The sequence below is a fragment of the Cryptomeria japonica genome, chromosome 5 (genome assembly GCF_030272615.1).
Source record: "Cryptomeria japonica chromosome 5, Sugi_1.0, whole genome shotgun sequence".
Lineage (NCBI taxonomy): Eukaryota > Viridiplantae > Streptophyta > Pinopsida > Cupressales > Cupressaceae > Cryptomeria > Cryptomeria japonica.
Genome location: NC_081409.1, coordinates 197427546 through 197453893, shown reverse-complemented (window position 1 = coordinate 197453893; position 26348 = coordinate 197427546). Strand labels below are relative to the sequence as shown.

Here is a 26348-nt window from a genome sequence, read left to right as displayed (position 1 = left end):
TATATACATGTAAACAACCATATAAGCAAACTCAATATATTTCCATTCAAAATCTATGCAGTTGGATTTTTAGCCACTCAAGAGGACTTAATTTCAGTAACTACCAATAATAAAAGGCCTTGGGCACAGTTTAAAAATTTAGTGAGCAATCATGGATTTACTATTATGAGCTAAATATAGTTTAAAATGAGAAAATGCTAAATATAGGGTGAGGTTTTATAATGATAGATAATTTTATTACAACTGACCCGTAAAGAGATAGGGGCAAGAAGGCCGATGATGCACACTTGGAGTCTTCCCCATGCTAATGCACCCCAACGTCAATGTTGACCTAGTGAGCTGCCTTCGGATGCACTCAAAGAGAAGCCACAATCTTGATGATGGCGAATAGTAGGGGCCTGAAAAACCCTGGGTAAATTAATTGGCGGAGATTGTTATGAGTCACCGTGAACTATCCAGTGAGGGTTTAAAATTTCCTATGCCCAAATTTTAGCCGTACCCGCAGGTAGACCCATAACGGATCAGGACAGGTACCATACCCATAGGATAAGGCAGGCATTCTTGCTGAAGCTGGTAACATAGATTACAACTTACAAGGGTCCAGCAAGTCACTCCCCAAAAAACTTGCCATCATGTTTCAAGCAATTGCTCATCAAGTAAATCACCCAATAACTAGCAAATTTAGCCAAGTCTATGCAGAAAACTTGCCTGTCAGCAGAAAATAAAGGCAGCAGGCAGACAACACACAAAATCCCTTATTTTCTGCCAGTTTCTCATTTACACTATCATGCCTTTGACTCTTCAGCAACATTGCATCAAATTATTGACAATTGAACTAAAATAATGAGAATTGCCATGCACCATGAAGGTCCATGTGCTCTTGAAGGCCTTAATGTGGGCTTGACAATGAGGTCTCCACTGCTTGACCTTTCTGGATACTGAAAAAAGCAGCAATTTTTCCCTTTATTTGGCTTGAAATAACAAAGCAAAAAAATTTCCTGTTTTGATCAATTTTTCAGCATTTTCTAATTTTACAAGTGAGTGCTATTTTCCATAGTTTGCCAAAACTATGATGTTTTATCAAGACTCAGTTGTGTAGTTTTTGACTCAAACTAATTGACCCATTTTTCATGAGTAGTGGGTTCACACAAAATGAACCCTTGTGAATGTGAATAGTTTACTTAACACTCATTGCATCTAGGTGAAGCTCACAGGGGTGAAGCATCAAGACTTCCGAAGAGGCCACCCATCCCAGTACTACTCTGACTTGAGTACACTTAACCATGGAGTTTCCCCAAGATCAAAGCCGCTTAGCTTACTACCCCATTTCCAAAACCTTCAGCAAGTGTTGTGCCTTATGAACCATTCATTAGCTCATTCATTGACAAGTAGGTTATATTTTTGGCAATGTGTCAAATAATGTTGTTGTATCATAATCCAACAATGTAGTTTTTAATATAATCTCATTGACCCATATTTCATGAGTGGCTCAATGAGTTTGAATCCAAAAACTACGCAATTGAATCCTGATAAAAAACCAAAAAAATTTCGTTTCCTAAATACTTCCTAAGCAATTGAATTCCATTTATACCTTTGAATTACCAAGTTAATTTCAAATCTGAGTAATGCTGCTATGTTCAAATAGACATGTGTTCTCTAAATTCATTATTTACATTTCTCATCTATTATTTAAGTTTATTTTACAATTTTTGCCATGTCGGAGAATTTTAATTATGGTCTCATTTACCCAAACCTATCACTTTGAAGTAACAGCTACCATGGAAACATCTAATATTAAGCAAGTTCAACAATCAGCTGTATATTTCTTTGACTGTCCTTTATAGATGAAAGATTAAAGTATGGTAAAATACCTTAGTTCCAAAGAGAGGGTCACCTTTCGGCCGAACAGAAACATTTACGTCGCATCGTAATGATCCTTCCTGCATGTTCCCATTGCCCACTCCCAAATAGCGTACTATCCTTTGCAACTCAGCAGCATACTCTGCAGCTTCAAGCCCACTTCTCATATCAGGCTCAGATACAATTTCAAGCAAAGGAACACCGGCTCGGTTCAAATCCACCTGAAATGGACAGCACATAGTTTATCAATCCTCTTTAAACACTTATTTAGTAAATGTGTATCCTTGCTGGTCTAAGTGTTATACAAAGTAAATAACCAGAGTGTAAGAACATCTATCTTATCCATTTGTTTAAAATCATTAACACAACATTTTATCTTCTTTAAGTTATAACTTATATATCTACTCATAACTATCATTAAGAGGAAATCATGACAGCCATTAACATTTCATTCATATCATGGGCATGCTCTTGCCAATTGCATAAAAGACCTTCCTTACAGGCAAAGGAGCATTTATTTTTGACATTAACCCCCATTGCAATAACCTTTCTATGCAACAAGCTAAACATGTCACTTGTCATTCTTTTCCATTTAATCAGGCCAGAACACTGGAATATTTATACAGTGGCATGTCAAAATACAAAAATTGATTTAGTTATTAACTTCTGACCTCATGAGATTGTTCTAAAAATTTTGAAATGGCGAGCGGGAGCAGGAGTGCGGCTAGGAATTCATCAGGGGAGGTAGACGATTCAGGGGAAAGCGATGGCAATGGTGATGAGGATGTTTTCTCCTCTCTTTCTCCAATCTTGCCCTGGTTCCTATGTCATTGCCCCTGTTTTTCTGCCATCTGTCCTGCTGTGTGTGGGTTTCAGTTCAGAGCGGAGTTTATGGAAGAATGTTGCAGATGGGGTGCGGTGGTGGCAACAAAGGGGTTCTTGGAAGCGGATGATGTTGTTGGGCATTGCATGGGTGACTGTAGTTTGAAGAGTGCCGGACTTGGGGGCGGTGGAGCGGACAGCGTTGATGGGCTTGTTGTTGGCAGGACTGATAGCCATTTTGTGGACAACGACTGCGGTTCTCTTCCTACTGAAGATGGGAGGTTGTTCTACATTGCGGGAGACGGGAAGACCTGGTTCCCTGCGTAGTTGGTTGTGTGGTGTCGTAAGGAGTTTGTCACTGTTGTTGGCTCCTTAAGCTCGGATTGGGAGCTTGTGCGGTCAATGTTGTTGTTCAGTGTGAGTGCGGGGGTGAAGAAGGGGCCCTCGTTGCTATTTCTCTAGACAGCGGTGGGGGTTTGTCTTCGAGCAGGGGGGAAGTATGGGACCCGGGTGGAGTCTCCGGAGGATGGCTTCTCTTAGGGTTTTTGGTATCTCCTCTCCCCTCAGTCCTTAGTTTGCCCTTGGGGTTTGCTAGTTTTGGCTTTTCACTGGTCCCTCTTTTTTCAAAGGGTTGCATGAAAGCTTCTTAAGCCCGGATTGGGAGCTTTCCTTGGTGTTCTATTTGAGGTCTTTTCTGGATTCCCCTATTCTTTCTTTGCCTTTGCAAAGAATTTTTGGAGGTTTTACTTTCCCCGCAAGCTGTGCTCTGGATGCTTATCTTCAGGCCTTGATGTGGGATTTGCTGCTGCTAGGGATCTTTGCTTGGGAGGACTGCTTGTCCCTGGTTTCTAGGTCGGTTGGGGGTCCTCTTGAAGAGGGGAAGAGTGGTTGGCTGGTTGCTGATAGATGGAACTTTTGGGGGGCTGGTTGGGTGAATGTTGCTCTCTCTCTGCTGCTAAGTTTCTGCTCATTTTCTCCTATAGAGGTGGAGATTCTGATTTTGCTTATCTGCTCGAAGTTGGACTGGTTAAGGCCTCTTCTTCATCATTTGGTTCTGGGAGCCTTCTTAAATCCTAGCTGTGTTTTTTAGGCTGCCATCTTTCAACTTTTCTCAGACAGTCCTATTGAGGTGGACCATTCTTTTGTTGTGTGGAAGAGTTGTGGGCTGAGTTTGTTGGGATGGCTCCTGTTTGGGGTTTTGGATGCCCTGCTTTCTGAGGCTGGTGGTATTTTTGTTGCTCTTTCCTTGCTGTCGGGCTTCTTCCCCTTTTCTCCTATAGAGGTGGAGACTTTGGAGGAGTTTGTCTGTTGGGAATCTGTTTGGAGAAGGCCTCTTCTTAAGTGCAAGGTTTTGGGAGCCTTTTCAAAAACCAGCTGTCCAGCAAAGCTTTGTGGTTCCATCTTTCAGCTGCTAGACCTTGGTTCGTGGTTAGATGCTCTGCTCTCTTTGTTGATGGCTTCCTTCTTTTCAGCCCCTATTGAAGTGGCTCCCTATCCTATTGAGGTGGACAGGTGCTTTGTTGTTGGAGGTGTGGCTATTAGATGCTTGGAGGTTGCTGGCTTCTTCTTGGTGGTTTTGGGAACCATTACAAAACCCAAATCGAAGGTTAGGGGAGCCTTTCAAAACCCCCTTGCTTTTGTCCAGTTTTTAATGTTTATTTTATGGTTTTTTGTCTGGCTGGATGCTGATAGTTTTCAAGGGCCCAATATAGGCTGTGGTTGTTTTTGGTTAAGGTCTGGGCTAGCTTCTAGCTACTTGGAGTTTTTGTCTAAAGTTAAGGGAGCCCGAAAATTCCCTGCTGGTTGGCTGATGGTGCCTGTTAAACCCTCGTTCTTTGCTTTTATGAGCTATAGTTTGTTGATATAGCCTTGTTAGTGCTGCCATCCTGATTTGTATTGATTATCTTAAGTTTGTTTGGCTGGCTCTGTAGTCGGGAATAATCAATTATGTTATAGTGTCGTCATTATGTTGTGTCATCATCGGTAATTGTGTGTTATGGGAGTTAGTTAGTTCACCCGAAGGGCAATTGGATGCGACGGTTGGTCGCACCCCCTCGGGTATTATATATTGTATCTTCTTCTCTCGAGAAATCATTCATTGTAACCGGGGACTATATGAAGGAAAATGTACTTGTTTCTTTGGAGATATAACACTTATCTTATGGCATACAAGCATCTCTTATTCTGTACTGTGCATTTTCTTCTTATGTTTCTGAAATAGTTTCCATAGGCGAAACATCTGGCGCCATTGCCGAGTCTAATCCGGACATACGTGGCTGAAGGATAAATGGGTCAACCTATCCGCGAGAACATCGTTGATGAGGATGATGAGCAATTGAACGAACTCTATGAAGGAGAGGATGCATTGATGAGAGACTTTGTAATCTGGTTCCAGGAGGCCATAGAAACCTTCGTGCAGAGAGAGGCGACACAGGAAGAAGTACCGCAGGGTGCAGTGTGGGACGCTCTCAACGTTAGTCCAATGGCAAACAGACTGTTGCACCAACTCCCTCGTCTTCTGGCCCAAGCATCCCTCACTCACTAGCACCGAAGGGAGGAGATTGAGCGAGAACAGAGACAACAGCAACTACTCCGTAATTACGAGGAAAACAACCGGCGATGGGAAGAAGAGCATGATGAAAGACGCCGCAGGGGAAACTAATTCCTGAACCCCTACGGGAGGAATAAAGCAATACTGTAATAATCCCGGCACAATGTTGACATAAATTGTGGCCGAAAGGGAAAATAATAAAAGTTTTTTTGTTTTGTGTATATGATGTGTGCTCGCTATGTACGGAAGTGATTCATGCCCAATATACTAAATAAGGACAAAAATAAAAAGATACAAAGTGACAAATGGGAAATGGCACAAAGAGCGTTGAATCTCAGACAACAGATAGAACGAAGGCATAGGCTAAGGCAGCTTGTCGAGGGACGACTGGCCGAGGGGTTGCTCGAAGGGAACCCAGGAGGTGTCACGGAGGTTGCGGAGGCAGAGATAGACGGAGAGAATTACACTCTCTACACTGTCGTAGGGTTGCCCAAAGGGAACCTAGAAGGAGTCACGGAGGGTGCCGAAGGAGAACTCTACAGTTCGCCAGAATACCACCATAGGGTAAGAAGTCGCGAAGAGTTGGTGGAACAAACAAGGCAAAGTCTAAACCTGATCGACGCTACCAGAGACCTACTAAAGAACTTGTCGATTTCAAAGGACAACCGGAGGGAGACAACCAACTAGAGGGAAACGACCGAAGGTGCCGGGGGAGCACAAGGGTACTGTACGAGAGGCAATTTGTTCAGTTTGGGGTCAGCAACCTTCTCCGGAGGACCCACGAGTGGAGGGTCAGGTGCAAGAGGCGGAGGTGGAGGATCACCAGGTACAAGCACACAAGGCACTAGAGGAGCAAGACCCAGCGGTGGGATGGCAAGTAAACAGAAGTTGTCGAAGTTCAACGGTGACGGGAAGGAAGATCCCATCCGCCATTGCCGCACTTGCGAAACCATATGGTCAGTGAACAGTGTTACCGACCAAGACGAATGGGTAACACAATTTCCAGCAACCTAAAGGGGAGTGGCCATTGACTGGTACTCCGATACGGATAAGGCCAAAGTCAGCACATGGCCCAACCTGAAGGAGTTCGAGATAGAGCTGCCTCCTCAGAGACGACAATGAAATAGTAGCCGAAATCTACGGCACAAAGCAGAACAAGAACGAGACGGTCCGAGCCTATAGTCGGTGGCTCAAGGAACTGTTGGGGAAAATGGAGAGTCAACCAACGGATGGGTTGAAAAAGAGATGGTTCGTGGAGGGACTAAAACACTCCCTCCAGAAGAAGATGAAAATTGTTCCACCAACCTCATACAAAGATGCATATAATCGAGCGATGGATCTCGAGAGCAAGACCAAGACATCCAAGAAGAAAAAGAAGAAGGATAGCTCGTCCGAGGATAATGACTCTTCCGAGGTAAGCAGCAGCGATGGCGAGTTCGGCAAAAAGGTGCAAGCGCTCCAGAAAGACATGGAGCGAATGAGGAGAGAATTTAAAGCAATGAGAAGCACGGGTTGAACCGAAGGGGATGTATGGTGCACAGAGTGCAAAGAGGAAGGACATACGAAGGGTACCTATCCAAAGAAGGCCTCCTGTGAGATTTGCCAAGTGATGGGACACTCCATCAAGGAGTGCCCATACAATATGAAGACACAGGATGCACAAGTGCTATTCACTGAGTAGGCCACAACATCCACACCAGCGGGTACGACCCAGCAAAACAACACAACGGCATCCTCTAGAAGGTACCGAGACAATAGACGCGGCGGAAGGAATAATAATAATAATAATAACAATAACCAGAGCCGTATCCAGTATGATGCCAAGGTCCAACCTATGATCCAGTGTAGGGCCTACAGTCAGTGGGGGCACTTCACCCGAGATTGCACGAAGGAGGCTAACCAGCAACATCTCTGCCGATGATGCGGAACGGGGGACCATGAGGATACAAACTGCCTGAAACCCGGAGTCAATCTTTTGAACATTGAACCCACTCAGGCAGAGGTATTGGTGGTTACGAGGGCGCAGGCAAAGATGGCCTCCTACCCAGACCCTCGCATAGAAATGGAACGTGTACGAGAAGCAAGGGTGGAGATTACAAAGGAGATGACTGCACAAGAGAGAAATAGTGGGGAGGCCACAAGCACGTCCCGGACTAAGGGGGAGGAAAACATCTTGAGGCAAATCCTGCAAATGGAGGTACCCGTGAGAGTCCAAGACCTCCTCGAAACCATGCCGCACTTAAAAACGGCTATCCTAAATGTTGTGCCCGCACAAAGTCACCAAGCGAAGAAGGCTGAAAGCTCTACGGTCGACCCAATGTTGTTAGTTGTTAACAGTGGACGCCACCCAGCCGTGGTAGAAATGGGCATCCTAGGGACCACCCTAACGGACACCGTCGTGGACAAAGGGTCGGGAGTAAATGTGCTCCCGGAGGAGACATGGAAGAAACTGGGGAAGCCCACGTTGTGGCCCCCCACGTTTAATCTATTGGGAGCAGACCAGCATGGGATTAAACCCCTCGGGGCACTCATGGCACAGCAGGTGATGATCGGCACACAGCCATTCGTGCTGGATTTTGTAGTGATCCCGTTAAAACAGAAAGGGTACGACGCCATCCTCAAACGAGGGTGGCTAATTGCCGCCAAGGCAAAGCATGACTGGAAGGGAAATACACTCTCGTTAGAGAGCATGGGGAGAAAGTACGTGAGAGACATCCGAACGCAGATGGTGAGCTAGGAGTTGGCATCCTCCTCGGAGTCGGAGTCGGATGGAGACTGGTGGGAGGAAGATGAAGGCCGACGGCGAATGGAGCCCAACAGTGAAGGGGTTCTAGAATTAGAAGCATGCCCGGGGAATGACGGGGATTCTATGAATGACCTTTTCCATTGGCAGATGGAGGATTATGAATTGTTCACACCCTCGTGTAATGTGTTGAGCATCGAAGAACAACCGGAGGTATTCCCCCAAGAGTACGGAGAATACAGGGAGGGGGAGGCCTGTGTGAATGATACTCTGGCACACCAGTTTCCCAAAGACAGACCCATCAGATATGAGGAAGCCAAGTTGAAAGAAACAAATTTAGGAGAGGCGAGCGATCCCAAGAAGATTTTGTGGGGGATGACTGGAACCCGATGCTGAAGGCTGCAGCATTTAAAATTTTCCTAGAATATAAGGATGTGTTCGCGTGGACCTACAAGGACCTGAAGGGTGTACCCCCGGAGCTATGCCTACACCACATTACATTGGTACCCGGAGCCCAACCCGTAAGGAAGCGACCCTACCATATGTATAAAAACTATGTTGCACGGATGAATGAAGAAATTGAACGGATGCTGGAAGCGGGGATAATTTTTAAAGTATAGACAAGTGAATGGGTGTCCCCCATTGTGATCTCACTCAAAAAGGATGGCAACTAGATTCGGATTTGTGTAGACTTTCGATGTCTGAACACGATCACCATCAAGGACCCCTTTCCTATCCCCTTCACCTACAGTATCCTAGAAGTGGCTGGACACGAGATGTATTCCTTCATGGATGGGTTCTCTGGGTACAACCAGATATCCATTGTGGAGGAAGACATGCTAAAGATAACCTTCGTAGTGGAAGATGGTGTATATGCATACAATCGAATGCCCTTCGGCCTATGTAATGCACCAGCGACCTTCCAGCATATCATTTTGCACATCTTCGACAAGATGTCTACAGGGAACTTCCAGGCCTTCCTTGACGATTGGTCCATTTATAGCAGCCAAGACATGCATCTCAAAGCCCTCGAGGAGTGCATGGAGAGATGTTGAAGGGCACGACTAGCCCTCAATCCAAAAAAATGCAGGTTCATGGTGCCACAAGGAAGGTTACTCGAGCATATTGTGTGCAGGGAGGGACTAAAAACAGACCCTGACAAAATAAGAGTCATAGTAGAGATGGAAGCCCCGACGGACGTCACTGGAGTGAAGTCTTTCCTTGGCCATGTGGGGTACTACAGGAGGTTCATCAATAACTTCGCCGAAGTGTCCCACCCCTTGGACAGACTTACACGGAAGGGGGAGCCATATGTCTAGACGAAGCTACAGAACGACGCATTCAAAGAGTTGAAGACAAGATTGTTGGGAGCCCCCATACTCACCTACCCGAACTGGGACAAGGAATTCCACGTCCACGTGGATGCCTCGAATTATGCCATTGGAGCTACACTAGGTCAGGTTGGGTCACCCGATATACTTTGCAAGTAGATTGTTCTCCAAGGCTGAGAAGAACTATAGCACCACAAAGCGCGAAGCCCTCGGCATGGTCTACTTCGTGCAGAAGTTCAAGCACTACCTGTTGGCCACACCATTCACCATTTATGTAGACCATCATGCACTTATGTATTTGGTGAACAAGCCCATCATCCAGGGAAGGGTAAGTCGTTGGCTCTTGTTGCTTCAGGAGTTCACATTCACAATCGTGGTGAGACCGGGACAAAGCCATGTCATAGCAGATCAGTTGTCTCGGATCAAGTCAGGGGAACCCTCGGAGGGAGTCAATGATGACTTCCTAGATGCACACCTGTTTCGAATAGTCGTACTTCCCTCGTGGTATTAAAATATTGGGGAGTACCTGTCGTCATCTCGATTTTTGAAAGACATGCCTCCAGGGGAACAAAGGAAACTAGCGTTAAGGAGAAGGACTTTCCAGTTAATTAATGGCCTACTATATAAAATGGGAGCGGACCAAGTACTAAGGCGCTGTGTTATGGAGGAAGTTCCCTGTGTCTTGAGGGAGGCACATGAGGGCCCCACAGGCGGACATATGGGCTCGGACACGACAGCACGGAAGGTGTTGCTAGCAAGGCTATGGTGGCCCATGGTATACAACGATGCTCGAGAGTGGGTTGTGGGGTGTGACACTTGCCAGCGGGCAGGCAAACCCTTGAAGCAGAACTTTATGCCCTGAAACCCTTCACATGCACAAGAACTATTCAAACGGTGGGGACTTGACTTCATAGGGCCTCTCAAGGCCAGCCGTGCACGTCGATGTCGTTACATTGTGGTCGCGTTACATTGTGGTCGCTACAGACTTAACTAAATGGGTGGAGGCTAGGGCTCTCCCGGACAACTCTACAGTAAGTATGGCTAGATTCATCTATGAGAAAATTATTACTAGATACGGCATCCCTATTCAATTGACCAGTGACAGAGGAGGACATTTCGTCAACCATGTGGTAAAGTTATTAACGACTAAATTCAAAAAAATTCATTCTCTGTCGAGTCCCTACTACCCTCGGGCAAACGGACAAGCCGAGGCAACAAACAAAATCTTGGTCACAATTATCTACAAGTCTTGCGGAGTTGAAGGGGAGGATTGGGAGGAAAGGTTACCATCGGTACTGTGGGCCTACCGCACGACCTACAAGACCACCACGGGCCACACACCCTTCCAGTTGATGTATGGGCAAGAGGTCGTAGTCCCTGTGGAATTCATGGTACGAAGTCTGCAAATCGCTATTGACAATAAACTCGAGGATATGGAAAGCCTACGAGAGCGATTGCACGCCCTCAATAAACTCGAGGAGCGAAGGATGTTGGCACAATGGGCAACCGAGGTCGCGCAGCAGCGAAGGAAGCACTTGCACGACAAGCGCCTCCGGAAGATGGGCTTTACCCCAGGTCAGTTGGTGTTGAAATGTAATGGAAAAAATGAGATAAAACTAGGGAAATTTAAAGTAAAGTGGTTGGGGCCCTACAGAGTCCGAGAGGTTGAGGCGAATGGGTCAGTCAAATTGGGGATGCTTGACGGCAAGGAGATTCCAGAGGCCGTCAACGAGTCCAAGCTGAAAATCTATCATGAACGAAGACAGGACACGGGCCCCACCCAGCCCGACGAAAACCCCACCCAGCCCGACGAAGATCCCTGTAACAATTTAAATAAATAAAACAGAAATATATATATAAAAAAAAAGGGGGGCCACGATGGAACCACCGTATGGTGGGACCACCGTGCGATGGACCACCGTCGAGGGCACCACCGTGCGATGGACCACCATCGAGGGACCATCGTGCGGTGGAACCACCATCGGGGGGCCACCGCCGGTGACCACCGTGCGGTGGTTGTCCACCGCGGAAGATACCCCGACAAAACCATCACGCCCACGCGACAAGAAATAAAAGTGTTGCCCCAGCCAAACCCCCCACCGGACAATATCTTCCGCTCACGCCACGCCCACGCCAAAAGAAAAGTGCCCACGCCCAGCCAAAGACGCAATCGCAAGAGAAAAAGAGATTACAGTCGGGAATAAAGGGAAAGGTGGCGTAACTACCTCAGGCAGTTGAAGACAGAAAGCAAGAACAAGAGAAATGCATTCAGTAGGAAAAAGGCAGTGGAAGACGAATCTGTAGAACATGGATAAAATGGCAAGGGTTTTACATTCAAGGGTGAGGGTTGTCGGTAGCAGCAAAAAGATGCCACCGAAGGGGAAAGCAACAGCCAGGGTTACAGCCGACACGGTTATATTCAAGTGAGTTAATGGAGAAGAGTGCAGGAGGTGGTGGCAGCAGAACCCTGACAACCATGAAGTAAAAAATTGGTTAACGAAGGTAGGAGTGCATTGGTTGGTTCAGATGCCGGTTTTTCAGATCAAGAAATTTGAGCCACCGATGCGGACAATGATAGCAGCATTCGACCGCACCACCAGGAAAAGCACTTTTGAGTATATGAAGCGTACAGTTACAGTCTCCTTCACAGCAGCAGACTTCGCCAGGGTATTTGGCATACCAGAGAGGAATGGGAAGAAAATAGATATGAAGGCGCAAAAGATGAACACAGACCAGAAAGAACATTGGATACGCATGGTCTCCAGAAATCTTACACCAACGGAATTTGATTCCATAGCCAAGGCCACTAAGGGGAGAGGGATGAAGAAATCTTTTGTGGCAAAAGGGCCATGGTGCTACATCATGGACGTGGTCAAGAGAAGATTGACGGGATTCAGCCGGGCATTGGACACAGCACTCCCACAAATCATCCTGATGAGCGGGTTGATGAATGGAGTACAGTATGACTGGGCATCAGTACTGGTGAACAGAATGTTCGAGTTCATGACATTGTAGCATCGCACATTTTATATGCCGCACTACGCCATCGGGTTATTTTTGGAGGCGATGCTTTCACAGCTTCCAGCAGACAAACTGGAAATTTGGCCGAAGGGAAACTTGGAACACGGCGAGCCGCCTATTTTTCAGTGGAGGCATCTTGACATAGGGTTGGTACCCGGGGTGGGGCAAAAACGGCAAAGGCAAGAGGTGTCAGAGTCTAAGGATATTGACAGTGGGAGGGATGACACCTCGGAGGCCTCGAGTGACTCAGATGGAGATAGCGAGGAGAGCCTAGCAGAGACCGTACAGGCATCCACACCAGTCTTGTTTGCTACGCCCATGCTGACAGCCTCAGCACACTTGAGTCCGCCGACGGTGACGACTACATCTATCCCTGCTTTCGGCCAGCAGAGGCCGCCAGTAGTGGCAACAGAGGAAGTGAGAGAGGCAGTACCATCCGAGGGTGCGGGGGAGTCCGTACCCACTATAGAGGCGCTGGAATTGAGAAAGGATCAGACAAGTACTATGGGCGAAGAGGAATGTTGGCTGAGGGAAATGGAGATAACACCTATGTCACCTAAGCCGGCTACTACCATTTCTCCCCCATGAGCGACTTGTCACGAATCGTTTTATTTAATATTGTGCAATTTAAAGATGTAATGTGATTTTGAAATTTAAAATAGATTAGATCATTCATAATCTAGTATGAGGAAATATAATATGCTTTTTTACTCCTGCAAATGATATGAAATTCAATATTCTTTTGGGTTTGTCAATGCTGATAAAATTTTGAGTGCAAGTAATGCAGGATGAGGTGAAGGAGGTCAAAGGCGAGAACATGAATCAAGTAGAATTGGTTTAACCAAAGAATTCGAAAGCAAGAGGGAATCTGGTGCATGCCTAGATAATATATGCATTTTCATTTTTCCTAGTTCATTGTAAGAAACAAGCATTCGCTATCATACTAGGATGTGGTAGAGAGTATAAATAAGGAATTTCCATCTTTTTCTACGGATAATTCAAACAATAACTCGGCCGAGTATATGCCATGCACAACAAAATAATAGTTGGAAAAAGCAAACTATTCTCCCTAAAGCATCCACATTCGGCACCCGTCCTGAAAGGTAAATTTTTCCAACTCAAGCTTAACCCTAGCTTGATTCCCTCAAACACAAATTCTTTTGAGATTACAATCTTTCTTTTAAAATAAAAATAGAGATATCATTTTTGTTGCTTACTAATCATTACTTGTCTAATATATCTTTCGAAGACAATCTTTCATAAAAACGATAAACTTTTATAAGCAATAATCTTAAAATCAATCCTTTGACCAAAATAAAGTACATACAATAGAAGGTGTTAAACATGTATGAAATTAATCTCATATGTAAACAAAAGTACGCAAACACATTCTAAAATAGAATTAAAACTAATTATTTTTGTGCAAAATACGATATTAACAACCTCTTTTCTCTAAATTCTTTTCTTTTATTCCACAATGGTTTATTAAGCATTTCAAATACAATATTAATAATCGATACCCATTTGGACGTACATATCTATTATCCAAACTTCCTTTTCTACACATTTTATACCAATTTTAACAATTAAAAATGAAATGAAAAACAAAGGATTCTAACCTCTTGGAAACTTAGAGTGGATTGTAAGCTTTTGACCTTGTCATTCTTCGTCAAATGATTCGACTCCTTGATCACAAGTCTCTCTTTCTCTCCAACTATTCTTATCTCTATCCAACTATCTCTCTATCGCTCAATCTCCACGATATTATCCAACTATTCTTCCTCTACATCCAACTATTCTTCCTCTATCTCAAACTATTCTTCTTCTCTTTCAAACTATTCTAACTCTCTATCAAACTATTCTTACTCTCCCTTCAAGAAATTATCGCTCTTCTAATCTCGTGTGAGAAAGAATGAAAGAATGAGTGTGTGCATACGTCTATTTATTCTAATCTGTGGCTATGTTTGCTGCTATCCTCTGGGTCTTATTTACTGTTCCACTATGTGGTTGTAACTATCATCTCCACACAGTCTTATGGATTAAATATCATCCTTGTTAAGTGGCAAGTTCGAGTCTTCTTGTTTAAAACTTCCAACCGTTTCAGTTGAAGCTTGATTGCTGCATGAAATCTGTCGACTTCTTATCCACTATGGAGTCACGTTGCATACCAAGTCTAATTCAATTTAAGTTCTAATTATATGTGTCGATTAATGCAGATATCGTGGCTTATGTGTTTTGCACGTTATTTATGTTTGGATAGTGGTAGTGTTAGTATCTCCTTAAGCTACGCCTACCTTAAACATCTTACCTTATTGCCTCCCACCGCATCTGACCTGCGTTAAAGGCTTTAACAGCATCTACCGTGGGTGGAGGAAGATTGTTACAAACCTATCAAAGCAGCTACCGTGGGTGGAGGAGTTTGTTTATACACCGACCAAGGCGGCTCTTCCATTTGCTTTAAACGGTCGACCACCTTTTTCAACCCGCCACCCTATATTATTATGTTTAATATTATATTTATAATATGGTATGTTTTATAAGTTATTTATAATGACTTTTCATTAATATTAAACATTAGACTTTGTTTTTAAATAAATTCTTTGATATATATCGGATTTTCATTTCCTAATTTAAATTTCATAAATACATATTCAATATTTACAAAATAGATGATCAAATTATTATTAGACAAATTTCGAATGGTCATGATCATAAAATAAGAAGATAATTACTTAAGCATAATTAAATATTCAATATATATATATATATATATATATATATATATATATATTATGGATTATTATAAAATAGTTTAATTCCTCAAACCTATATTTGATAATTACACTCTTATCTATAAGTTTGTGATCAAATTATCATTAGAATTCATATACACATAATGCGTATATATTTTTGATCTCAAATGATTAAATGATTACGTATATGTATAAACAGAAGTCTTGACGAAATCAAATTTCACTATAATTGGATATTGATATATGTATATGATTGAATAAATTTCTCATATATATATATATTAGACTATTATTCAATTTACAAAATTTAAACTCGTAAGTACTCTTTTCATACATTTACATATTTGAACAAGGAGGACATAAAAACCTAGGGTCGATATTCGTTTTCGAATCATCTACACATTTTATCTCTTTTAACCATAAAACATACTATTTCACAATTACTCAGACAACTTATATTTATTTCAAACACTACTCACATCATGCAATTAATGCACATATATAAACATTTAAATCAATCTACCTCTTATTCCAAATTCATCATTTCAATTTGAACAAATACTCAAATAAGGTCATTTAAATCATCCACACTTTCAAGATGCAAATTATAAATCCTAATGTGGTGTGTGAAAGATTCCCTTTTCTATCGAAGTCGTTCAGTTAAAAGATATTCTACCTGATTCGTGTTCTCACCTTCGACCTCCTTCACCTCATCCTGCATTACTTGCACTCAAAATTTTATGAGCATTGACAAACCCAAAAGAATATTGAATTTCATATCATTTGCAGGAGTAAAAAAGCATATTATATTTCCTCATACTAGATTATGAATGATCTAATCTATTTTAAATTTCAAAATCACATTACATTTTTAAATTGCACAATATTAAATAAAACGATTCATGACATCCTTCCCCTCTTGGAAGAGACATCGTCTCGATGTCTTGCCACTCATCAATATTCACAAAACCATAATATCTCACAAAATGTCAATCTTTACCTCAAATTCAAATAATAATACCAAGAGCACACAGGCTATCCAAGTTTACATCATAAAATAATAATAATTGTTTCAAAATATCCAAAATTAAATAGCAGTTATTTCCTAAGAAAGCAAATGAGCAAAATGACGGTCAATTGTCTCAGCATCCTCCCAAGTAGCACTATCCTCAGAATATTGGTCCCACTGAACCTTATACTGAATGAAATCTCTGCTACATAGCTTTACACTACGCTGATCAAGGATTCGGATGGGCTCCACTAGCACCACCCCTGGATCCTGAACCTGTAAGGATTGCCAATCAAGAATATGAGATGCATCAGCATTGTAAGGTTTCAATAAAGACACATGAAACACATTATGGATTCGAGCTAGAGCAGGGGGTAAAGCTAATCTATAAGCAACTGGATTGATACTTCCGGCACATCGAAGGGTCCAACATATCTTGGTACCAACTTTGATGATTTCATCAATAAAATAAAGCTCTTATGAGGCTTCTCTCTCAAAATAATTTCTTCTTCAGTAACAATTATCTGAGAGTCTTGTTTCTATTATGATATCTTTTTCTTGTCTGTCGACTATCTCTTCCAATATATTCTTGATCAATTTCATTTGCTTATTCGTTTATTTTAAGCATATTAGAACCAATGATGATCCTATCTTTATTCTATCCCAATTGACAAATGTTTGTCATTTATGTCATAAAGCATCATAATGGGTATCATTTCTTAATAATGCATGAAAAGATTTTATTGTATGCCAACTAAGTCCAAAGGCAAATATCTCTTCCATTCGTATTTCAAATTCATGCGATACATCAAAATGAATTTTCCACAACCTGATTAACTCTTTCTATTTTTTTATTTTTTTTTCCAACTATTCCAACCAACTCAATCTGTTTCATACCTTATACTTCTATCAATCCATAAGATTTCCAAATTACTATGTATGCTCTTAATCGACAAACGACAAGGCAACCATGATGACAGAAAATTTCCTAACATCATAACATATGTTAGCACAACCTTATACTCATTAATCTCAAATGTGTTTTTATGCCAAAGGCCATATATTCTTGAATGGCAATCCTTACAGGTTCAGGATCCAGGGGGTGGTGCTAGTGGAGCCCATCCGAATCCTTGATCAGCATAGTGCGAAGCTACGTAGCAGAGATTTCATTCAGTATAAGGTTCAGTGGGACCAATATTCTGAAGATAGTGCTACTTGGGAGGATGCTGAGACGATTGACCGTCATTTTCCTCATTTGCTTTCTTAGGAAATAACTGCTATTTAATTTTGGATATTTTGAAACAATTATTATTATTTTATGATGTAAACTTGGATAGCCTGTGTGCTCTTGGTATTATTATTTGAATTTGAGGTAAAGATTGACATTTTGTGAGATATTATGGTTTTGTGAATATTGATGAGTGGCAAGACATCGAGACGATGTCTCTTCCAAGAGGGGAAGGATGTCATGAATCGTTTTATTTAATATTGTGCAATTTAAAGATGTAATGTGATTTTGAAATTTAAAATAGATTAGATCATTCATAATCTAGTATGAGGAAATAGAATATGCTTTTTTACTCCTGCAAATGATATGAAATTCAATATTCTTTTGGGTTTGTCAATGCTCATAAAATTTTGAGTGCAAGTAATGCAGGATGAGGTGAAGGAGGTCGAAGGCGAGAACACGAATCAGGTAGAATTGCTTTTAACTGAACGACTTCGATAGAAAAGGGAATCTTTCACACACCACATTAGGATTTATAATTTGCATCTTGAAAGTGTGGATGATTTAAATGACCTTATTTGAGTATTTGTTCAAATTGAAATGATGAATTTGGAATAAGAGGTAGATTGATTTAAATGTTTATATATGTGCATTAATTGCATGATGTGAGTAGTGTTTGAAATAAATATAAGTTGTCTGAGTAATTGTGAAATAGTATGTTTTATGGTTAAACGAGATATAATGTGTAGATGATTCGAAAACGAATATCGACCCTAGGTTTTTATGTCCTTCTTGTTCAGATATGTAAATGTATGAAAAGAGTACTTACGAGTTTAAATTTTGTAAATTGAATAATAGTCTAATATATATATATGAGAAATTTATTCAATCATATACATATATCAATATCCAGTTATAGTGAAATTTGATTTCGTCAAGACTTCTATTTATACATATACGTAATCATTTGAGATCAAAAATATATACGCATTATGTGTACATGAATTCTAATGATAATTCGATCACAGACTTATAGATAAGAGTGTAATTATCAAATATAGGTTTGAGGAATTAAACTATTTTATAATAATCCATAATATATATATACATTTATATATTGAATATTTAATTATGCTTAAGTAATCATCTTCTTATTTTATGATCATGACCATTCGAAATTTGTCTAATAATAATTTGATCATCTATTTTGTAAATATTGAATATGTATTTATGAAATTTAAATTAGGAAATGAAAATCCGATATATATCAAAGAATTTATTTAAAAACAAAGTCTAATGTTTAATATTAATGAAAAGTCATTATAAATAACTTATAAAACATACCATATTATAAATATAATATTAAACATAACCGTTTAAAGCAAATGGAAGAGTCGCCTTGGTCGGTGTATAAACAAACTCCTCCACCCACGGTAGCCGCTTTGATAGGTTTGTAACAGTCTTCCTCCACCCACGGTAGATGTTGTTAAAGCCTTTAACGCAGGTCAGATGCGGTGGGAGGCAATAAGGTAAGATGTTTAAGGTAGGCGTAGCTTAAGGAGATACTACCACTACCACTATCCAAACATAAATAACGTGCAAAACACATAAGCCACGATATCTGCATTAATCGACACATATAATCAAAACTTAAATTGAATTAGACTTGGTATGCAACGTGACTCCACAGTGGATAAGAAGTTGACAGATTTCATGCAGCAATCAAGCTTCAACTGAAACGGTTGGAAGTTTTAGACAAAAAGACTCGAACTTGCCACTTAACAAGGATGATATTTAATCCATAAGACTACGTGGAGATGATAGTTACAACCACATAGTGGAACAGTAAATAAGACCCAGAGGATAGCAGCAAACATAGCCACAAATTAGAATAAATAGACGTATGCACACACTCATTCTTTCATTCTTTCTCACACGAGATTAGAAGAGCGATAATTTCTTGAAGGGAGAGTAAGAATAGTTCGATAGAGAGTTAGAATAGATTGATAGAGAGTTAGAATAGTTTGAAAGAGAAGAAGAATAGTTTGAGATAGAGGAAGAATAGTTGGATGTAGAGGAAGAATAGTTGGATAATATCGTGGAGATTGAGCAATAGAGAGATAGTTGGATAGAGATAAGAATAGTTGGAGAGAAAGAGAGACTTGCGATCAAGGAGTCGAATCATTTGACGAAGAACGACAAGGTCAAAAGCTTACAATCCACTCTAAGTTTCCAAGAGGTTAGAATCCTTTGTTTTTCATTTCATTTTTAATTGTTAAAATTGGTATAAAATGTGTAGAAAAGGAAGTTTAGATAATAGATATGTACGTCCAAATGGGTATCGATTATTAATATTGTATTTGAAATGCTTTATAAACCTTTGTGGAATAAAAGAAAAGAATTTAGAGAAAAGAGGTTGTTAATATCGTATTTTGCACAAAAATAATTAGTTTTAATTCTATTTTAGAATGTGTTTGCGTACTTTTGTTTACATATGAGATTAATTTCATACATGTTTAACACCTTCTATTGTATGTACTTTATTTTGGTCAAAGGATTGATTTTAAGATTATTGCTTATAAAAGTTTATCGTTTTTATGAAAGATTGTCTTCGAAAGATATATTAGACAAGTAATGATTAGTAAGCAACAAAAATGATATCTCTATTTTTGTTTTAAAAGAAAGATTGTATTCTCAAAAGAATTTGTGTTTGAGGGAATCAAGCTAGGGTTAAGCTTGAGTTGGAAAAATTTACCTTTCGAGACGGGTGCCAAATGTGGATGCTTTAGGGAGAATAGTTTCTTTTTCCAACTATTATTTTGTTGTGCATGCCATATACTCGGCCGAGTTATTGTTTGAATTATCCGTAGAAAAAGATGGAAATTCCTTATTTATACTCTCTACCACATCCTAGTATGATAGCGAATGCTTGTTTTTTAGAATGAACTAGGAAAAATGAAAATGCATATATTATCTAGGCATGCACCAGATTCCCTCTTGCTTTTGAATTCTTTGGTTAAACCAATTCGTGCAGGGTCGGGTATTCTTGATTGACCAAGAATTCTGGGGAAGCGTAAGCTTCAAGGTTGGGCGGAAAAAGCGCCTGATTCTTGTTCTCGTCTGCGTTCGAAAGACAGAAGGAAGCGACTCAGACTAAAGATCGACGGATGCATCTTCTTGTATATTCTTAAGGCAATTTGGAAGCCTAAGTAGAAAATAAGAACCTCTTTATATTGGATTATTCATGTGCATTATTACGATATATTCGATGTTTGCTTATAGCTTGTATAAAATATGCTTAGAGATTGAAATTTTAAGTTTCTTTATGAATAAAGCATAGTTTAGGGTTAGATCCTAGATTGACGTCTTTACACGACTTCTGGGAGCAGGGACCCTCGAGAGGACGTAGAGGTGGAGGTGGTTGACATAGACAGCCACGGTTCCCCTAGAGATATGGCACATTCGGCAGAAATGCAGGGGAGGGAGTTGGCACTTGAACAGAAGGCAGAGGTCCCTACAGAGGTCCCGTCAGACAGAGTGGAGGTTCACATGGAGAGCAGGCACCCAGGCAGGATGGACGTGGAGGCTTACCTCCAAGATGTGGTTGGTCGAGGGCAAACATATTTCCAGGAGATGGTGCAGACTTATCTGCAGGACGAGGTATGCAGAGGGCGGGAGGTCATAGCATCCCTACAGGCAGGGGCCTCGAATAGCACCACCCAAGGGTTGGAGCGGATACTCGGGTTTGTACGGGAGGGGGGTCCTCGGGCATTTGCTGCGTGTTTTGAGAGAGGCGGATGGCCAGAAACTAAGACAGCGGAGATGTTGAATGCATGGGCAATGAGGGAGCCAGTAGTGGAGAGTAGGGTCGAGTCTCTCAAGAGGCAGGTTGAGCAAGCTTTTAGGGAGGAAGATTACACTCTTCGCCATACGGCGCACATTTCTGCAGGCCATGAGATTGCCCGGGTGGCCGCGGAGAGAGCTCGGGAGGAGCTGACCACCAGAGTTGCAGAGTTGCTGAAAGACTTGGCCGCCGAGAGGGCTCAGTTAGAAGCGGAAAGGGCTCAATTCACCACGGAGAGGGCTCAGTTCACTGCCGAGAGGGACCAGTTAGCAGCAAAGTTGGAGGCCGCCAGAACGGAGAAGATGACCCTGAGTATGAGTTTGGTGCAGGCTAGAGAGACCATGGATGAGAAGGAGAAGAAGGTACTAGAGGTTGCCAGGATGGTCAAGCTTGCCATAGAAAACAAGAAGATTGCGAAGCGAGACTTGAGGATACGGAGATAGCAGGTGTACGACCTGTGTGCACAGCTGGCATCAGCATCTTCCTTAGCCCCGCCACCTGCTGATTCAGGGACGCCATCTCAGCCCCCTTCTTCCGTTCCTTGATTCTGTCTTTGATAGTCATGTATGTCATCCCTATTTTGTTTTGAGTCGCCAGGAGACTTCTTTTTTGGGGGGGGGATGATGTAATCGGGAATAATCAATTATGTTATAGTGTCGTCATTATGTTGTGTCATCATCGGTAATTGTGTGTTATGGGAGTTAGTTAGTTCACCCGAAGGGCAGTTGGACGCGACGGTTGGTCGCACCCCCTCAAGTATTATATATTGTATCTTGTTCCCTCGAGAAATCATTCATTGTAACCGGGGACTATATGAAGGAAAATATACTTGTTTCTTTGGAGATATAACACTTATCTTATGGCATACTAGCATCTCTTATTTTGTACTGTGCATTTTCTTCTTATGTTTCTGAAATAGTTTCCATAGGCGAAACAGGCTCTTTCTTTTTGTGGTTGCGTTGGTGTTCGGCTGGCTTTAGCCTGTTTAGTTGTGTTTGGGCAGCTGATTTTCCCTGTTTGTATCCTTTGGCAGAGTGATTTTGTGGGTTCCAGATCCTAGTAAAATTTGGGGGTTTCGAGTCCCTTCAAAACCTGTTGTATGGGGTTTCGAGTCCCCTCAAAACCTGTTTTTACCTTAATCAAAAACTTCTGACCTCATGGAATAGAGCCAGGAATTCCACAGCAACAGTTTAACTAAGCTTCAATTTTTCCTAGTGAACTTGGCATTTCGGGAAAAAAATCTATTGTCCTGTAACCCATTTGAGCTAGTTTCATCCATTGTGGCTCCATGTCATTGCGAAGCTAACATGTGCTACAGCAACAAACTTCATTGAAAACAAAATTTAAATTTGTAAAATATTACACCCAGTGCCCGAGCACATAATGAAAAGGGTAATGCAAGGAAAAACAAAACTCCTATGAACACGCATGTACTTGTCGACTTGGTGGTCGGCACCTCCTTGGGACTCCTGACATGGCTTAACCACCTCATGTGAATCGGGTTAAATCTTGTGTTTGTATCAGGCTTTGATAGTTCGAGCTTTTGGTGCAACAGCAAATGATTCCAACAATTGGTATCAAAGCCTTGGGTCACGGGTTGGAGTCTCCCTTCAGTGGGTGTTGAAGGCTCAATCAGTGTTGAGGGGGAGATTGTTGACTTGGTGTTCAGCACCTCCTTGGGGACTCGTGACATGGCTTAACTGCCTCCCATGGGTCAGGTTAAATCTGGCATTTGTATCAGTTGTTGATAGTTCGAGCTTTTGGAGCAACAGGAAACGATTCCAACAGTACTATGGATTTGGCTGACTATCATCAGCATAAATCATAACCACTAGGATTTCAGATAAAGGAACAGGTTCTAGTGTATGTGGTAGAGGAACTTTTGTGGAAGTTAAGTTCACCAAACTGTTCATGTAACACTATTAAGTCTATAACTAACCCAAAAGAAAATATCACTAACGAGCTGATCAAATATAGCTGACTCCAATTTCACCCTTGGTCGTTTCAATCTTGAGGTTTTAGAAACAAGCTATCATGGTATTAAAGCGCCTCCAAATTTGAGCATTGCTCTATGAAATTCTGATTAAGATAATTCCCTTTACTTTGTCAGATCAAAACCTAGACTGTACTGAATTAAAAATTAAGAGGAGGCCACTTTACAAGGACTGAATCTCTTCTCTATAAAGTGGATGCAGTACATGGTGATGGATAAGTCCAAGCTATGCACAGAAATCTCCTGAATTTGCTCCCAGATCTAGTTAACAAACTATAGCTACTTCTGTTGCAAGGTAACCAAAAAGCATTATCTCAGATACACCCATGAGATTCAACAGCACGTTGAAATTCTTCTTGATAAAACCAAAAGCAATATACTTGAGACTAAATGACCAAATAATACAAGATAACTCTGCCAAATGAACTAAAAGCATAGGTTCCTGTGAAAAATAACCAGCCACATACAATTTTAGGGCATACCTGTTATGGTAACAGTCTGGCAGAAATACATACATGGCATCTGAAAATGTCAGCAAAAGGGAGCTAGCGTGCCCTATTTCTGGAAAATTGACAGAGCTAGCAAAGTGTGTTTCATGAGCCTTATAAACATAGTTTTTCCAAGACTTGTGAGGATTTGTATTAATGACATCACAGTTACCAGAAACCTAGGTTCAAGGATGAGGACTCCATCCACATACTTGTACTTGCATCTCCTGGTGGCTAAATTTAAATGTATTATAGTTGTTGCCTATGTACATATACTCACATAACCTATTTCAAAGGGGGTGTCCCTGTTCTTATACCCATATATCGTATCTCTGGGTGATTATGCTTCATCAATAATTCTTAGAAAGCCTCCTTCTAGTGTTCAAGAGAGCCTTGGGGACTTCACTTTATTTTATCCTGTGAGGGTTGCACTCTTATAACTTTGTTCTATGTTAACAAAATCAAGAAATGGAAAATGAAATGAAAACAATTTCTATCTCAAAAACAATGATTATAAAGTTATTTATAGATCTCTAATTTCACCCAAGGACCTCACCAATCACATTAATAAATGCTGAAACCTTAATATTTCTGGAAATATTTGGTCAAAAAAACTTAAAATATTATGGAATAATGTGTTAGAACCTAAAGTTGCTTGCTTCAAATGGCTATTCATTTTATAAAAAACTCCCATTTGCTATTTCTTCTTCCATGGTGAATTTATGTTATATTTGCAAACAGCCCGAGAGCATTAGACATATCTTCATTGAGTGTTTCTTTGCAAAAGAAATTTGGAATATGTTCTTTATTGATCTGGTTGAGTGGGAGGATAAAGGTAAAGTAGTTTGGCAAAAAATTATCTTTGGTTATTTGGATGGTTTAAATAATTCTTATGACTTGTTTTGGCTTACTTTGACTACTAATATCTTATGAGTAATCTGGAAAGCTAGAAATGAGGATATTTTCCTGGGTACTAGGACAGTACTTATTGAGTCTTTAAGAAGACTCATGTTTTACACCATTTCTGTGCAGGTAACACTCACTGTGGAAATCTCAAAAAATAAATTTCAGAAACTGCTAAAAGATGGAAAAGTGGATATCAACAAAACCAAGGTGAAATATGGGAGACACTGGCCCTACAATAAAGCTGATAATGTTCCCTACATGCAAAGTTATTTTGAATTTCAAAAGAAATATAACAAACAGCATTCAACTGAGGTATTGGAGAATGACCTTTATTTCCAGAGAGGTTCAAGGTTTCATATCAATCAAGGAGAAGACTTCACTATACAAGCAGTCAGGTCCGATGAAGACATTTCAGTTGTTGATCCACCTTGGAATGATAATGACTCCTACAGTGAGAGTAGAAACTTTTGAACAAGTGTGTCAGGCTGTTTCCTATGCCATTCTGTCATCAGTGTGTTTTATTCAGAGTCAGTATTTTGCACAAGACAGAGTAATGTATAGATCTGTAGTTGGATCTGTATATGTTGTATCCTCTCTACAAAACAACAGTATACTGTATAGATCAGGTTATAGATCGGTATGTTTTGTTTATGCTCAGCAAAAGACAGCGTAATATTTTGATCATTTTTGTGATTTTTATTAGACCCTGTGTAGTCTCTCGTTAGCTAAGTAATTAGGGACCCTGCAAGGTCTCATATGAAACAGTTCTGCCTTCTTAGTTGATTATGTACATATATTTATGGTTTGTGATCTTTAATACAAAAATAACATAGGTTCCTGTGAAAAAAAACCAGCCAGGTACAATTTTAGGGCCTATTTAAGATAACAGTTTGGCAGAAATATATACATGGCATCTGAAAATGTCAGCAAAAGGGCGCTAGTGTGCCCTACTTCTGGTAAATTGACAGAGCTAGCAAAGTGCGTGTTTCATGAGCCTTATAAACATAGTTTCTCCAGGACATTGTGAGGCTGCGTATTAATGCCATCATGGTAACAGAAACTTAGGTTCAATGATGAGGACTCCATCCACATACCTGTACTCGCATCTCCTGGTGGCTATATTTAAATGTATTATAGTTGTTGCCTATGTACATATACGCACATAACCTATTTAAAAGGGGGCATCCTTGCTCTCATACCCATATATCATTTCTTTGGGTGGCTATGCCTCAGTGTGATCAATAATTCTTGGAAAGCCTCCTTCTAGTGTTCAAGACAGACTTGGGGATTTCACTTTATTTTATCCTGTGAGGGTTGCACTCTTATAACTTTGTTCTATGTTAACAAAATCAAGCAATGAAACATGAAATGCAAACAATTTCCATCTCAAAAAAAAGGATTATAAAATTTTGGAAGTTATGTTTTAAGGTTCTTAGGTACATATGTTAGAACTATTAAATTTTAACTATCTTTATATAAAAAATTACAAATCATTCAACTTGTAGTTTTTATAAATACAAAGAGGTATAATATTCAGCAATTGAAAGATAGAAAGGAAATGCAAGATTTGCAAAAGAAACATGGAGAAATTGGCAGAGAAGTTTAGATAGAGGAAGATCAAAGATCGAAGAAAAAGACAGTAGTGAAGTGTGCTTAGGGAGAAAGCAAATGGGAACAGAAAGCCCTAGGAATTCCCAAATAAACAAATACATCTAGAACAGAAGAGTACTCTGAAGGGAAAAAAAGGATAAAGAAATAACAAGATATGAGAGGCCCCAAGCAAAAAAATCTGAAGGCGA

At 40.8% G+C, this 26348-nt stretch overlaps 1 protein-coding gene across 1 annotated transcript in view; it reads right to left on the bottom strand.

Annotated features, from left to right (window-relative positions):
- LOC131027970 (glutamyl-tRNA(Gln) amidotransferase subunit B, chloroplastic/mitochondrial) overlaps nt 1-26348 on the bottom strand; it is a 104765-nt gene that overhangs the window by 68143 nt on the left and 10274 nt on the right. Inside the window, exon 2 of the mRNA XM_057958063.2 lies at nt 1872-2081. Within this exon, the coding sequence (XP_057814046.2) occupies nt 1872-2081 (210 nt within the window). The remainder of the gene's footprint in view (nt 1-1871; nt 2082-26348) is intronic.